Raw genomic sequence first — 16,652 nt, forward strand, 5'->3', positions numbered from 1 at the left:
CACGAGCCAAAGAAAGCACGCGACGTGCCGGCATCTCGCGAATTATAGCCATTCCGTAGACAAACGCGAGATAATCGGTCGAATCTGTTGAAAGAGACCCGTGTAAATTCGCCTATACTCACGAGCATGGATTTGTTGAACTCTGAAATTACGAAGTCGGTGATACTATGATCACCACTTTACGGCTCGAATGACGCGATCGAAACGGACGAGTGTGAATTCGTCTATACGCGAAAATACGAATACGAAAGTACAACTTCGATGGTAATACGATTATGCAATGCTGGCAACATCGAAAAAGTCAAAATTATTCTTGTTCGTCCCGCTAATTTAATTTTTGTCATCTATACTATATTTATGTAGATATTGCACGAATCGATAATTGCAGTGCTCACAGTGACAGAGTTCGTTAAATTTGCCTACAGTCGTTGCAATAAATTCATCGGACTTCAAAAATGTGACGTCAATAATTGTAATACGATTACCATTCAGCAGTGACAGTAATATAATCGAAGCAGGCGAATGCATAAGAAATTCATCTATATTGGCTGCAACAAATTTGTCGAGCTCTAAAAATATGACGTCAATTGCGATTCGACGATTGTTTAACGCGCATGCACACCGATAGGATTCGGAAAAACGAACATGGTTTAAATTCGCCTACAATCGCTACGATAAATTTAACGAACAATAAAAATACACCGTCAACTGTAATACGATTGTTATTTAACAGCGACAATGACACGGTTGAAGAAAACGAGTACGATAAATTCGCCTACGCCTACGCGAGTGAGTTCGCGATGACGTCACCGGTAATACGATTATTACTTAACAGCTACAAAGATGATGCGAGCGAGATCTGCGTCTAGTTTCATCGAATGTCATTTTCTTTTTCTTCTTTACAGATGGCGAGGCTCGGTATACAAGCTAATCTGGCGGGAATTGTTGGCCTATCTGTTCGTCTACTACCTCATCAATTTAACATATCGATATGCGCTGAACGAGCAGCAGCGGGTGTGAGTACATGAATACGTTCATTTGAATACGTTCCCGCGGTGGAGCCTGGTCCGAAGGCTGAAGCCTTAACCGGTCGCGAATAACGCGATAACTCGGCGAATCTCCTTGGAATTAAGACGCATCGATAAATACGCGAAACAGAACTTCCTTTCCTCACCTCTCGAGGAAAAAGGAAGACGAGACAGGGCCATCATCGACCAACGTTTCGCGAGTGACAATATTTCGAATCGAAAGGGAAGCAACTCGATAACCCGTGGCACCTTCTCCGTTTTATCGAGACGAAGCCGGACGTTAGCCGCGGATATCAGCTGCCATAACCGCGATCCTCGCGTCGTCAAACCCACGCGACATCGACCTTGGTCTCGCAACAAAGCCTCTCGCGAATAGGATCGAGATTACGTTACATCGGCGAACATCGACGAATTTACGACAACCCGGTTTTATCGCCGTTAACGTCGTCGTCCTCTTTGTTACGCGACCCCCTGTTCCCCCCTTATCGCTGGTTCTCTGTTACGCGAATCGTTTTACGATTGCCACGATAAGCGGGAAAATGGTCGCCGAACTGGGGCCAGCCATTAATCGTCGGGAATAAAATTGAATTTTTAACGACGGAGTCGATTAATTCGGCAGACGCTGATAGCGGCCGGAGACCGCCACCGGAAGTCGATGGTCGAGGACGCCGAGATCTAGACGTCGTTGCTGTTAAAACGATTCTTCGCGGACGCGTCCGTAAGCAATGACACTTTACGTCTCTGTTCCGGATATACGTGCATCGGCTAAGTCGCGGATCTCGTAAATAAAATTGTTCCACCCTGCACGGGCCCCGCGTTTTGTGCAACGGAATGTGCCGGCGACTCGTCCCGGGTCGGCATTAAAAAACGCATAAAAACGTAACCTGTTATTTACGTCGGGATAAAAAAACGAACGAAGAAGCGCGATGGCAGGGCTGGCGGTTGTTAAAAAAGACCCTCCTTTGAGCCGCTTCGATTCGTACGGTCTAAATTTAGAACCGTAGGGCCGGTTCCTGTAAGGCTTAGGCCCGACCGGCCCAAACAATCATACCAGGGATACGCCAAACGGGAATAAAGACTTGCCCGAGCGTATATTTTAACCGTTTCCAGCGGTAAATCTTGCCCTTTTAATAGCATTTTTAGTGTCATCTGGACACAATCGAAATTGTCACCCGGTATACCGTTTCTCGAATCTATTCGTCCATTCGATTCCGAAAGTTACGGAGAAGCGTCGAATTTTTGTCCTCCATTTTGGAAATTTTCTGCGATTCGGACTTGTAAAATTTGTATTCCTGGAGTTTCGATTTTTTAAATTTCTTTAATTTTCTTGCACTGGTTTTTAACATTCTCGATTACCCCTTGAAGAGTTTCTTACACTTCTCGTAATTGCGCGATAATTTTGTCAAAACTTACGTAACAGCTTTGGCTATCTGCCGGAGTAAATAGAGCTCGAGATCAAATGGCAACGAAAGCATTGAACTGAGTCCACACAAGTGCATTAACCTTACGATGCTCTAACTGCTGACGCGTGTTTCGTAAATCTAATTCGCTAAACTCTCCGACTCGCAACCGGTCATATTCGCTTTTCGCAACAACGTAAATTCCTCTCTTACTAACCCGAGTACCATGTTAGGACGAAAACGCGGTAGACTCGAATCCGTGCACCTTCGGACCACGGTTGCTGTCATCGAAAATCGTTATGGGTTACGCGAAGCGCCGAAAATAGAGAACGACGAGCCGCTAGCAAATTTTCGCGAGCAGCCGCGAAATCTCGATGGAAATTCCCATTTAGCGCGAGCTACCGGTACATAAGACCGGTAGTGGTATCTCGCTGGGTGACGGTATCACCTCAACCTTGCTCCACTTGTAGGCGAGGCGGTACAAGAATTCCGCCACGCGTGATACTAAACAAATATTTAAGCGTACACGCAATTTGCGAACGTTCGATTCGTTTCGCGAGTCGTGTCACGTTAATTGCTCGTTCCAACGAATCGTGCAGTTCCCTCGAAACGGGATAGGAAGGGAGAAGGTAGAAGACCTCGGGCATTCCAATGTCGGTTCACGTTCAATAAGGTCTCGCGATGATGGTCTGTTGCAGAATCTTCGAAAAGATAAGGTACTACTTCGGGAACTCGAGCGAATCGATACCGATGTCGTTCGTGCTAGGATTCTACGTGAGCCTGGTGGTGAAGCGATGGTGGGAGCAATACAAGCTGCTGCCCTGGCCCGACAATCTGGCCCTGTTTATCAGCGCAGCGATTCCTGGTAACGTAAGTATAACCGCCGAAAGAAATGCAGTTCGAAGGTGATTCGCGAAATGAGAGGGAATACGCGAAGACGGCGTTCCCAGAAACGGCGGGAAAGAACGATAAACGTAGCCTTGCACGGATAGTAGCCGTCGTCGCCGCGTTTGTCTCATTACGCTAATGAATTGCCGTGACACGTTTCGGTGTCGTTAACCTAAGTAGGTGCCAGCTCTCGGAGTCACGCCACGCCCAGGAGCGAAAAAAAATGCGAAGAGCGATCATCCCATAATTGGCAAGCGAGCGAATCCTCTTGTTCCTTCTGCGTCTGTCTTCCTAACGGACAGCCGGCCACGACAGACCGGCCTGTTTCCCGGGACGCTGTTCGCGCGACCCTTGGCACGCGATTCCCAACTCCTGGCACACGTGTTCGCTCGCGACACGCAGCACGCGTTGCGAGAAATTGCCGCCCATTATCGTTACTTTCTCTGATCGCGTCTGAACCGATAACGAAAGTTCCTTCCTACGAACCAACGCTGCATGCCTGTCTGCCTGCCTGCCTGCCTGCCTGGCATAGGTATAGCGCGCGGTACCTCCGATCGACCCGAAATCCGAGTCACCGCGTTACTTCATCGTTATCTAACGATCGAGGTTTCCACGCTTGGATCTCTCCAGTCGACAACCATGCGCGTGTCTTTCTCTATCTCTCTCTCTGCTCGCTTCAGCCACCAAGGTGGCGACCAGTTTGGCAAAGTCAAAGACGAACCTCGAATTCGTCGAGGAACGATCTTCCAGCTGGGTGGTCAATGACACAATGTCGGGAGTGAAAGTGCAATCGTATATCGTAGCAAGAAAGAAGGACGAACCTACGCGTCGTGCACACCTCGCGAGCAAGAGAGCTGCGTCCGTCCTCGTTGCTCGCCGCGGACTGCATCGCTGTTAGCGCTCCGCGAACTCCAGGCTCGCGGAACGCGCCACCCAAGCTGCAAACTGGCGAACGCATACCGTGTCGCGAAACTGGCTGCAAGTTTTCCCGCTGGCTACCGGTGTGTCGTATTAATAGAACGAGTCGATCCAGCGTCGAAGGACTGAATCGTTTCCTCGTGCAATCCTTCCTTTCGCCACGTGTCCTCTCCTCTGCATCGTTCCTCGAGAACGACGCTCGCGACGTTATACACCTCGAGGATTTGGAAGAGGGTACGAGTTTCGACGACCGGACGAGGATCAGACGTTCGAGCGACGGAGTCGAGGTGCGTCGTAGCTTTCGATTTTCGAGTTACACGAGTGCCATACTCGACGAGCGCGCGACACGACCCAGCTCGCGCAGCTGCAGTTGCTGAATTTCTGCACGACAGCGAACGGAGACAAGGTCTCGAGACATGGAACGGGACTGTAGTTTTCTACGTATGTAGAAGAGAGCCGCGGTCATGTAGTCACGTAACGCAAAGTATCGGATTTGTGAATGAGCAGCGGCGAGTGGGCAGCACGAGCTTCTGGGCTGTGCCTTTCATTGAAATCTAATTGGAATTCAGGCCCCGAGGCGAGAAGGATGCCTCGACTCCCACCTTCTCCCTCGTGAGGAGGATCCTTTTCAAGCTGCCAAGCCGTGCATTTTTACACGCGCGACGTTAAGTCGCGGCATTCCGAGGAAGAAGGGACGTCTCTGCCTTTTGAGCGGACGAAATCGAGGGGGAAGAAGGACCCCGACTGTTCGTTACCGAAACACGGATCGCACTTGGAAGCGGGTGAAACCGACGAGGATGGTCACGAGTTTTCGTGCACGCGCGCGAAACGTCCTCGTCCTCGACTGATCCCTGGCACTTGCAGAAAGGATCGATCGATCGATCCGAGTGAGAAAGAAAAAGGGAAACATGGGAAAAAAGTGGACAGAAGCTCGTTTAGAGTCCACCGATCGGAGTAACCTTTCAGATGGATTCCAGCGCGAGTTTCAAATGCCTGGAAGAGATTGATAACGTAGCATCGCTTCGGGCGATGAATGCGAAGAACCTATACGAAGGTGAAACTAATTAGTCTATAACTGTGAGTCGTTGAAGAAACGAAAAAAAAAAAAAGAAAAAGGAGAGTCTGCTTAAGGAACGCGGCGTAACCCCATTTTTTTCACGTGGCTGAACAGGCTACGATAGAGAAGACTTTGAGAGCGAGGATAATGTAAAAAGCGAATTTTTTAATCGCACGAAAGGCTGCGAGCCGGCGTGCACGGATAATTTACGGCCATTCATATTTCGTAATTAACAAAGTAAATCGCAAGAAAGCGTAATTCGATATTCAAGAGTTGCGAATGAAACGTTCGGCCGATGTCGAAACGATGGCGGAACACGCTCGGTACGAGCAATTAATCGGGTATAAATCGCGTTTCCTCGGGTTTTCGGTTCGCCGACTTTCTTCCTCTAGAGCGCGGCCCGTGATCGTTCTAAATCAGCACGTGGCGTACGCCGTAACGTTCACCGTGCACGTGTTATTAGCCGGTCGAAAATTTTAGTTTCGACAAACTTTCTTCGGTCGTTGCATGCATTATATCGAGCGGACGAGACGTGCCTCGATCCTCAAAATGCTTCATCTGAATCTCGTCGTGTTCCACATACGTAACGATCCAACCGATCGACCGGCCGTCCAATTAACGATTACCGACACGATTACCGACAACCACGATTGCCAACGGTGATCGCGTCCAGTGGCGGGAAAGACCGATCGTTCGCAGAGCTCTATCGTTCCGTTCGAAAACGCTCGCGATGTGCACGCTGTATTTCGTTTCCTTCTCTCGCCTGTTTTCTCGTCGAAACGCGTGGAAATTCGTCGATCCAGGAACCGTTGGCTCCGATTTCCGACTAAATTGACATTCCACGAGGCGTGCGCGACCGTTTACCGGTGATGGCCGTTGATTACAAAACGCAGCAACGATTACAAAATGCGCGCGCGTCGTTGGCCAGAAACGAAAGGAAAAATAGCCGGCAGGCGCCACCGTGAGGTTTTTCTCCGATTAATATTGGAATCGGCTCGAAACCGGCCACGATTCGCGATCACGGGCCAAAAGAACAAGGGGAAAGTGTGTACAAGACACGGGAAACGTGTCCGGCATTCGTTGCGGCCTCGGAAACGAATTTTCGAAGCGAAGCGCCTTGTCCGGACGATACCGATTTCCATTCATTCCTGCAATGCCATTCGGTGACCTTGACAGACACAGCGAGGTGGAGAACGAAGGAAACGCTTGTTCTGTTATTATCCGATCGCATATTCGATAAAATTGTATCCAAATGGAACGATATCTCGAATTTTCTCTTTCTCCTTTGTTTATTTATTTATTTATTTTTTCATTTTTCCAAATTGCATTACGTTTCGACAGATTTTCGAAGAGTATTTCGTCTAGATCGGTGAAACGATTTTAACCCCCCTAAGAAGTGTATCGCGATGATTTATGGAATCGTGCCCTAAGTTTTTCCCGCGACCATTAACAAAAAGATTATCGCGCACGCATGAGTACACGTCGTTTTGCGTGTACTTACGTTGCGTGTAGCGGGAACGACAGAAGGGATTGCTCGAGGCGATAATTTTGAAATATTTTCACATTGCAGGACGAGAGGGGCAGACTGATGAGGAGAAACATCGTGAGATACGCGGTGCTCGCGTATGTCATTACGCTGCAGAGGATTTCGTTGCGCGTTAAGAGACGATTTCCGACGCTTCAGCACATCGTAGACGTTGGTCAGTGAGTTACCGTTCATTTTACCAAGACCGCTTTACTTTCTTTTATTCGACGAGAGGAAGAAACGCGTGTCGTTTCTAGACACTCTCGTTTCGCTGGTTCTGTGCGAGCTATTTACGGAACCGAACGTGGGATGCGGATGTATTAAAACGCGACGAGGAAGTGTAGCCGTTTTTGTCGTAACGCGTTGAAAACGAAAAAAGAAATAATATCGCCGCGAGAATGATCGATAATATATTCCATCCCTGCTCGAGTACAGTTGATTTTTCATTTCCTTTTTTTTTTATTTTTGTTTTTTATTTATTTATTTATTTATTTATTTTAAGTATGGTATCTGTGCCATTCTTAGCTATACATGTCTATGCGTATTGGAACGCGTTGCGTAAGAATTATTTCTGACACGCGGTATTAAATCGTTACTTCACTTTCTATGCCAATGATCCTATCTGTTATTCATCGCTAAGCGTTTTGACTAAGTTTGTATCTACACGTTGAGTGACAAGCAGATTCGGCCACGAGGCATCGATGAAGATCGATGAATCGTGATTTTCGATTTAGATTTACCCAAGCGGATTAACCGACAATACCGTTAAAGGATTATGAGCCGAGCGAAAAATATAATTTGGAAGCGGACGCACGATTCGGCTCGGTCGCCGTGCTTCCTTGCCGATTATTGCCACTTCAAGGACGTATAGCCAATTAACACACACGCCAGTTCCTACACGTTTAAGCGTCTGTTATGGTAACAAGGACGATTTAACGACAAAAGTACGAGAATCGATTCTAAAACGAGAGAGACACGAAGATTTTTGGCATTCCCGGTAGAATTACAATTAGTCCCTAATAAGTAATTCGTATGGATCCATTGTATGATAAACGGTGTTGTATTTGCACGCTGAAACCGTTACTTAATCGAAATTGAGCTATGTGTCACGCATAACCTTCAAACGATTGCCTGCAGATCTATAACTGTACGCCTGTGATAGAAACGTTATTTACACACTTGTTTCAAATCGTTAACGCCGTTCTAAACTCGTGTTTCGACACTTTCTTTTCATACTCGAAAACCCTGAAGGAATGCGAGGATCGTTTTCGCTCTGTCTTTGTTACCGTTAAAACGAGACGAACATACGCGAGTTTCGAACATTGATCAAATATTTCTGAAACTCCGATGTTCATGCAGTTAAATTATAGATAAGACGACTCACCCTTATCGTTGTCCTTGTCCGCCATTTTATCCACTACTGCGTATATCCAATGTTTGGAAGATCGGCTCCTTTCGTAATATTTCGCGATCACGTAGTATAATCTTCGTCGATATCACACTTCACTTCACTCACACACTTACACTTTATTATTTAATATAATCAAGATTCCTGCGGGTCGTTTTCACTCTGTCCTTGTTACCGTTAAATCGCGACGAACGTATACGAGTTTCGAAAATTGGTAAAGCATATTTTAATTTCCGATAATCACACAATTTAATTATAAATTACACGACAACGCCCTTATCGTTCTCCCTATCCGCCATTTTCTGCATCACCTACGTCCCTTCGATGTTAGAAATATCGAGAACTTTCGGAATATTTCGCGGTCATGTGACGTCATCGTCGACGATACAACACTTTCCGTACTGCGTAATGGCGTTACCCCTTATTAATATATTCCAGATTTACGCGAATTATTTTCACTCTGTCTTTATTACCGTTAAATCGCGACGAACGTATGCGAGTTTCGAACATGAGTAAGGCATTTCCGAATTTCCGATGCTCACTCAATTTAATTATTAATTACGAGCCACACCCTTATCGTTGTCCCTGTCCGCCATTGTCTGCACTACTTCGTCTAAACGATGATAGAAACTTCGAGAACTTTCGGAATATTTCGCGGTCCTGTGACGTCATCATCGACGATACGACACTTTCCGTATTTCGTAATGGCGATACCCCTTATTAATATATTCCAGATTTACGCGAATTATTTTCACTCTGTCTTTATTACCGTTAAATCGCGACGAACGTATGCGAGTTTCGAACATGGGTAAGACATTTCCGAATTTCCGATGCTCACTCAATTTAATTATTAATTAGGAGCCACCCCCTTATCGTTGTCCCTGTCCGCCATTGTCTGCACTCCTTCGTCTAAACGATGATAGAAACTTCGAGAACTTTCGGAATATTTCGCGGTCCTGTGACGTCATCATCGACGATACGACACTTTCCGTATTTCGTAATGGCGATACCCCTTATTAATATATTCCAGATTTACGCGAATTATTTTCACTCTGTCTTTATTACCGTTAAATCGCGACGAACGTATGCGAGTTTCGAACATGGGTAAGACATTTCCGAATTTCCGATGCTCACTCAATTTAATTATTAATTAGGAGCCACCCCCTTATCGTTGTCCCTGTCCGCCATTGTCTGCACTCCTTCGTCTAAACGATGATAGAAACTTCGAGAACTTTCGGAATATTTCGCGGTCCTGTGACGTCATCATCGACGATACGACACTTTCCGTATTTCGTAATGGCGATACCCCTTATTAATATATTCCAGATTTACGCGAATTATTTTCACTCTGTCTTTATTACCGTTAAATCGCGACGAACGTATGCGAGTTTCGAACATGGGTAAGACATTTCCGAATTTCCGATGCTCACTCAATTTAATTATTAATTAGGAGCCACCCCCTTATCGTTGTCCCTGTCCGCCATTGTCTGCACTCCTTCGTCTAAACGATGATAGAAACTTCGAGAACTTTCGGAATATTTCGCGGTCCTGTGACGTCATCATCGACGATACGACACTTTCCGTATTTCGTAATGGCGATACCCCTTATTAATATATTCCAGATTTACGCGAATTATTTTCACTCTGTCTTTATTACCGTTAAATCGCGACGAACGTATGCGAGTTTCGAACATGGGTAAGACATTTCCGAATTTCCGATGCTCACTCAATTTAATTATTAATTAGGAGCCACCCCCTTATCGTTGTCCCTGTCCGCCATTGTCTGCACTCCTTCGTCTAAACGATGATAGAAACTTCGAGAACTTTCGGAATATTTCGCGGTCCTGTGACGTCATCATCGACGATACGACACTTTCCGTATTTCGTAATGGCGATACCCCTTATTAATATATTCCAGATTTACGCGAATTATTTTCACTCTGTCTTTATTACCGTTAAATCGCGACGAACGTATGCGAGTTTCGAACATGGGTAAGACATTTCCGAATTTCCGATGCTCACTCAATTTAATTATTAATTAGGAGCCACCCCCTTATCGTTGTCCCTGTCCGCCATTGTCTGCACTCCTTCGTCTAAACGATGATAGAAACTTCGAGAACTTTCGGAATATTTCGCGGTCCTGTGACGTCATCATCGACGATACGACACTTTCCGTATTTCGTAATGGCGATACCCCTTATTAATATATTCCACATTTACGCGGATCATTTGCACTCTATCCTTGCTACCGTTAAATCGCGGCGAACGTATGCGAGTTTCGAACATGGGTAAGAAATTTCCGAATTTCCGATTCTCATTCAATTTAATTATTAATTAGGAGCCACACTCTTATCGTTATTCTTGTTCGCCATTGTTGACACTACTTCGTCTCGAAGATGCTAGAAAGATCGAGAATTTTCGTAATACTTCGTGGACATGTGACGTCATCTTCGTCGATACGACACTTTCCGTACTTCGTAATAACGTTTACCCCTTGGTAATATATTCAAGATTTACACGAATCGTTTTCACTTTATCGATGTCACCGTTAAATCGCGTCGCACGTATATGTGTTTCGACCATGGGTAAGGCATTTCCGAATTTCCGATGGTAACACAGTTTAATTATTAGTTAGAGGCCACACCCTTATAGTTATCCTTGTCTGCCATTGTCTACACTACTTCGTCTCAACGATGGTAAAAACATCGAGAACTTTCGTAATATTTCGCGGTCACGTGTTATAATCTTCGTCGATACGACAGTTTCCGTACTTCGCAATAGCGTTTATCCTTTGTTAATATATTCTAGATTTACGCGATCGTTTTCACTTTGTCGATTTCATCGTTAAATTGCGACGAACATATACGAGTTTCGAATATTGGTAGGGTATATGTGAATTTTCGATGGTCACACAATTTAATTATAAATTAGAAGCCACAACCTTATCGTTGTCCTTGTCTACCATTTTCCGCACTACGTCGTCTCTTCGATGTATATTAGATCGAGAACTTTCGTAATATTTCGTAGTCACGTAGTATAATCTTCGTCGATATGATACTTTTCGTACTTTGTAATAACGTTCACATTTTTGTAATATATTCAAGATTTACGTGATCTAGAATCGATAAGACACTTGTATTCTAGGATATGGTATATGTGAAAGTAAATAGGACAGTCGTCACCCGTTCACTCGTCGGAAAATAATACGGAACATCGTTCGAAAATCTTATGAATTATTGTTTAAGTGTTCACTATCCATGATATAGTCATTATGTCAGTTTTATTTGCACAAAATATCCCGATAGAAGTATGTTGAGACGTATGCTACGGATCATAGATCGTCGTATTGTCTTACCGCGTTTCTACGTACATCGCAATTCTAGTTATTTACACTACTAGGACAAAAATTATCTCGAAAACTACATTCTTTGGATACATACGTAGCAAGAACAAACCACTATAGATATACATTTCTTTTGTTTAACGAACGAAAAGATCGTGACGGAACGCAGAACAATTCACACGTGACGATCGTACCGGTCGATTCGCCATACTGGTTTAACACCCAACAAAGAAGCGCGCGCAGTTACTAAACTGTAGTTTAATCTGGCAGTAGTTTTAAAGTCATATTTCTTAATCTAATCAGCAATTTTCAATTCAAATTTAACTCCGAAGTTCCAAATCGAATTTAAAACCGAAACAAAACTTTCCAAACCTGAATATATTTCTTAAATTTGTATTTCAAGTTCAAATCTATAGTCTTATACATTGCAAATTTGAATTTGCAATTTAAAATTTGAATATACAATAAATCTTTCGAGATTTAAAAATTGTTTCGTTCGAAGACGTTTGCAGAAAATTTATTCTGCACGTTCGACTACAATTACAGGCTACATACGGCGGTATTTTAAATTATTCTGGTTTAAAAGTTCGTCGGTTGATTCAACGCGATTCGTAAAGTCGTCCCCGTGTAGCGATTTTCACAATTACGCTTACGGTATCCGTAGACAAGCAGAAAGAAGCCGTTTCTCGGGATGCAAAAGAAAGACTCGAATCTCCGCGGTTTTTGTCAATCGGCGGCGGCGAGGATGTGCATGTCGACTAGAAATAGCACGCATTTTTCAGGCGCCGGTTCCGCGAATCTTCCATGAACATGAGCATGCCATCGGCTCCCCGTGGCCGGAGAAATAAGTGACGAGAGCGACAGCAAGAAACGATCCTTCCGTGGAATTATCTTCGCGGACACGTGAACACGTTAGCATCACGCACACGGTTGGCGAAAGAAACGCGCGGTCGGGCCGTCGGTGCCGCGGTGAAAGAAGCTCGCGAAGACGATCCAAATCCGTTCCATGGCGACTCTGGAAACGAGCTTGTCCCGACAACAAAACGCTGCGGATCTTCGCGTGAGATCTCCATCAATAATTCATGCAACGAGAATGCAGCGCGTTCCCTCGGCTTTGAGAAAAAAAAAAGAGGAGACAGTATTTGCAGCGGCTGCAAACGCCACTCTCGGATGCGTGACATCGAACGTGCCGGTCGGTAACACCCAGACGTAATTGTGATTTTGCGCTGTTACGTCCTTCCGACGAATTACGCCGATATTTATGATCCCGTAAATAAAACATCGGTACCTAGCCGTGATCTTGGAAGCCGAGGAAGTTGGAGGCCGAACGAGAACGCTCGATTCGCGGGTCGCGTTTTCGAAAACGCTGTTCCTCGTTCGTAGTTCCTTTTTTTTTTAGCGATATGTTAATGCTGTCGTGACGTAGAGCGACATGTTCCCTTTTTAATCCTGCCTAAGACGAATAGCATGTTTTGGACAAATCGCTATTCGTGAATAACCGCAACGCTGTTTGGAAGGCAATGGCGCTTATCAGAAACGTGGAATACTAAGAAGGTTAGCCGTAATTTCAAAAATGGTAAACATTGCAATGTTCTATTTATAACGTTTCGGTCGTGTTCTTTGCCGAAACACACCGAGGAAAAAGTAGACTACGCCTCGACTGCGATCCTCGACAACTGCAATGAGTATTCCGCGCGTAACAGTACGAAAACGTGCGTACAGCTGATTTTAGAGCGCTTAAATTGCAAACGATTCTATTTACCGGTCGCATCGCAACGTAACCGTTATGGTCGTTGACTTTTGCAGAACCTTGCGAAAGACGCGGATGCAAATCACCGCTGACACGGAATCTCGTATCAGCGGGTGGAAAACATTCCGTCGATTATCTCTAACCTTACCTTCGCGTTTCGACCAACCGTGTCTCGATGGTTGCCGCGAGACTGAAAAATGATCGTTTACTCTTGGTTCAATCTTAGAACATTAACGATCGCTAGCGATCCTCGGCGAAGAGGAATTTGACGAAGATCGCGGATCGATTAACGTGGAAGTGGCGACAGGCGCGAGAAAGATCCGCGCGACCTTATTAGAATTAGCGGGGTGTACCAATTCCTCGTGAATCCGATGCTATCGCGGTGTGTTGGAAATTACGACGTTACCAGGCTGGAAAGAATATCGAGAGCTGGGTCGTCATACCAGCGTAAATCGAACGGCTCGACTCGCGCCGCCAGGCAATTTTCACGTGCGTCCGGGTAATTTTCAAGAAGCGAGTCGAGACCGCTTAGAAACGCGGAGCGCCGGCGCCAGTTCCTCATCCTTTTCCTTTTCCCTCTTGGCGGGCTGCTCGTTTTGCTCGCGGTACGCGCCGACCGGACCAGCGCCATGTAGTTTACCATCTATTCCCGGAGCCCAGGCGAGTGGACGTTACAACAGGCTCCTTCTGACTACCTGCTTCGTCGTCGTTGCTTTTTCTTTCCTCCGCCAGCCGATCTCTCTCCCTCTCCTTCCTCTTCGTACCCGCATAAAAATAACCCGCCGGTAATTATAGTCCATCTGAAATACCGATACCGTGTCGTTTGATGAGATAATCACCGACGTGTCTTTGGTTTCCTCGAAGGGTCTTCGTCGACCATGTGTCTCACGATTCTTCATCGTCCTCCTGCCGATTTCTCGGTCGGACGTCGCGACCTCTCATCGCTGCCATTGATTTTCACCGTTACCGTGGCGCCTCTCGCGTTCTTCCCCGACGCGTTCTCGAACATTCACCGATTTATCGCAGTCGTCGGTACGTTATTAGTTGCATACGTTGCCTCCATACATATAGCGTACCCTATTAATCCTGGCGCTCAACGACCTTGCTTCGCCAATGATCGTCGTGCCAGTTTCGATGCACGTTTTAGCGAAATGGCTCGGTTTACGTTCGCGTGACACGCAATCGTACCGGTCCACGATACGTTGACCTGGCCGGTTTTATTGAAAATCCTACCGTTCGTCGTTAGAAGCAAGATCCTACGCGTTCGCAAACGGCTACCGGTTAAGGCCGCTAGCAGATACGATACGAATGCAGGCGACGTTAAATATAGCCAGACATAATGAGAGCCTTAATTTATCTCTGGCTGCAGGTGGTAATTGGCTAGACTAGCGGGTATATCGGGCTCGCGATAGATGCGGTTTCGACTCGCGAGAGTCGCGGTGGTGGCGCGCTCGCGAGCCATCATCATCATTATCTCGAAGATCGGCGCCGTCATCATCGTGGCCGTCCTCATCGGCCACGACGGGGCCGTGCAAGAAACTCGAAAACCCGTTTCCTCCTCTGCTCTGCCACTTCTTCGTCGCGCCGATCCGATGTCCCCATAGCGCGCGCGCGTACGCGCCGATCCCCGTCGCATCCATCGTCCTCTCGGTCGACCGTAATACGCCGCACGCGCTGCCTATATTTAGCACGAATTATTGTCCCGACCAGAGTTTCTCTCCGGTATTATGTCGACCGATCGGCGCCCGTTCGGTACGCAAGAAAATAATTACTCGTTCGGGGGGAGCGTGTGCGCTCGCCTATCGCGCGATCTGCGTACGAGGATTACGATCGCGAGATTTAAGAGGTGTCGACGGGCGTGGAAAATCGACACAATGCTGCGAATACCACGGTGGCTGCCGGTGGGAACGGAAGTGCACCAGGTAACGAGCCGGTAACGCGACAATTCGACGTTCCCGCCGATTTAACACGCGCGATAGAGCTGCTTTGGAAAGTCGTTGCCTCTCGAACCGTGGATCCAGGGAAAAAGTGCGATCCGCGGAAACGATCGAGATAATGTTCGAAAATTAACGGAACACCGATGGTTCCTGCCTCAGCTTCCTTGACCTATCATCCGCGAACAGTTAGAGCTCGTACGCGTTCTTGAGCGTAGGTCGGCCTGATTTCCTCCACGACGGTGTTTCCGACTGAGATGCCGGAAAATGCGCTGGCCGATGTCCTTGAAGGGGGTCGGTCTCGCGGAAGGTCGGTCCCTGTCTGTACAAACTCGGACGAGGAGAACAAAAGAGCTAAAAGAAACCGGTCGCCTCTCTCTTTGAATGCGAGTCTCCTGATTATTCGGCGCTTTCGCGGAACCTCGTCGGCTCGTGCATGGTAGCTCGCGATCGTATAACAGATCCGGTAAATTGGATTGGAACGTCGATTTCGAAATCTCGATCACGTGAACGGAGCGTTATTGATCGAGCGATCGATATCCGGTGCCTCGCATCTGTGTAAACCGATTGTATTTTCGCGTTTGTTTGCCGTTGCTCGTTTTATTGCTTATCCAACCGAGTGCGTCAGAGAGGTACGAAAGAACGGCTTGAAACAACATCGTTGGCATTCGATTATTCGCAAGAAGTGCATCTCAAGTGTCGCGTGTCAAAACGCTCGTCTAAATAGGAGGATGAAATTTACAGCTGTTTGCGAACCTTCGCTCGAAATCGTCAAGAGCAACACGGTCGCGGAATGCGGGGCGAGAGAGAGTAGAATAAGACGAGCAAGAGTCGAATCGGCGTGGTGCTTTACTGGCTGCGAATAATGCGCGAAACCATCGTTTATGGAACACGAAGAGAGCATCCGATCTACCCGCGTCGATCCTGATCGCCGCCGATGCGACTCTCGCTTCTCGAGAGCCTGGGGACCGTGAAAGGTTCAAACGAATTTCACCAATCGACCTTTCGTCGTTCGATGATAGTGAAATCGTTAATGACGTACGGTATCGTGACTATCGGTATCGACACACGTGCCCGCGACTAGTACACGCCTTCGCTAGTCGGGCGTGGACAGGTCGATTTTCTCTTTGGCAGTTAGGTCTATTGACACTCAGGGCGCATCGCGTGGTCGCGTGTGCCCGCAATGATTTAAACTTGCCCGCTTCTAATTACGCGCCGATATTTCCTAATCAGTCCAGTTTCACCGGCGCCAAGCGTCGACGTGAAGCGTGCTTGGCTGGCTGTCAGGCAAAACGCGCCAGAAACGCGCGTATCGCGATGTCGCATCGGCTGAAAGCTTCGGGAAGTTCGAAGTCGGCTCGTGTCCTCCCAAACGCGCGTTTCACCCCCTCGGAACCGCTC

The 16,652-nt window shown here is 46.8% G+C and overlaps 1 protein-coding gene across 2 annotated transcripts in view; it reads left to right on the top strand.

Annotated features, from left to right (window-relative positions):
- Best2 (bestrophin family protein) overlaps positions 1–16,652 on the top strand; it is a 46,201-nt gene that overhangs the window by 16,571 nt on the left and 12,978 nt on the right. The window contains exons 2-4 of one of the 2 annotated variants that reach the window (XM_017904312.1): positions 906–1,016; positions 3,127–3,298; positions 6,862–6,991. In XM_017904312.1, coding sequence (XP_017759801.1) covers positions 906–1,016; positions 3,127–3,298; positions 6,862–6,991 — 413 coding nt within the window. Of the gene's footprint in view, positions 1–905; positions 1,017–3,126; positions 3,299–6,861; positions 6,996–16,652 lie in introns of those variants that run through there. The other variant, XM_017904314.1, reaches the window with a different exon arrangement.

Source organism: Eufriesea mexicana, unplaced genomic scaffold (genome assembly GCF_001483705.2).
Source record: "Eufriesea mexicana isolate 0111107269 unplaced genomic scaffold, ASM148370v2 scaffold2839, whole genome shotgun sequence".
Classification (NCBI taxonomy): Eukaryota; Metazoa; Arthropoda; class Insecta; order Hymenoptera; family Apidae; genus Eufriesea; species Eufriesea mexicana.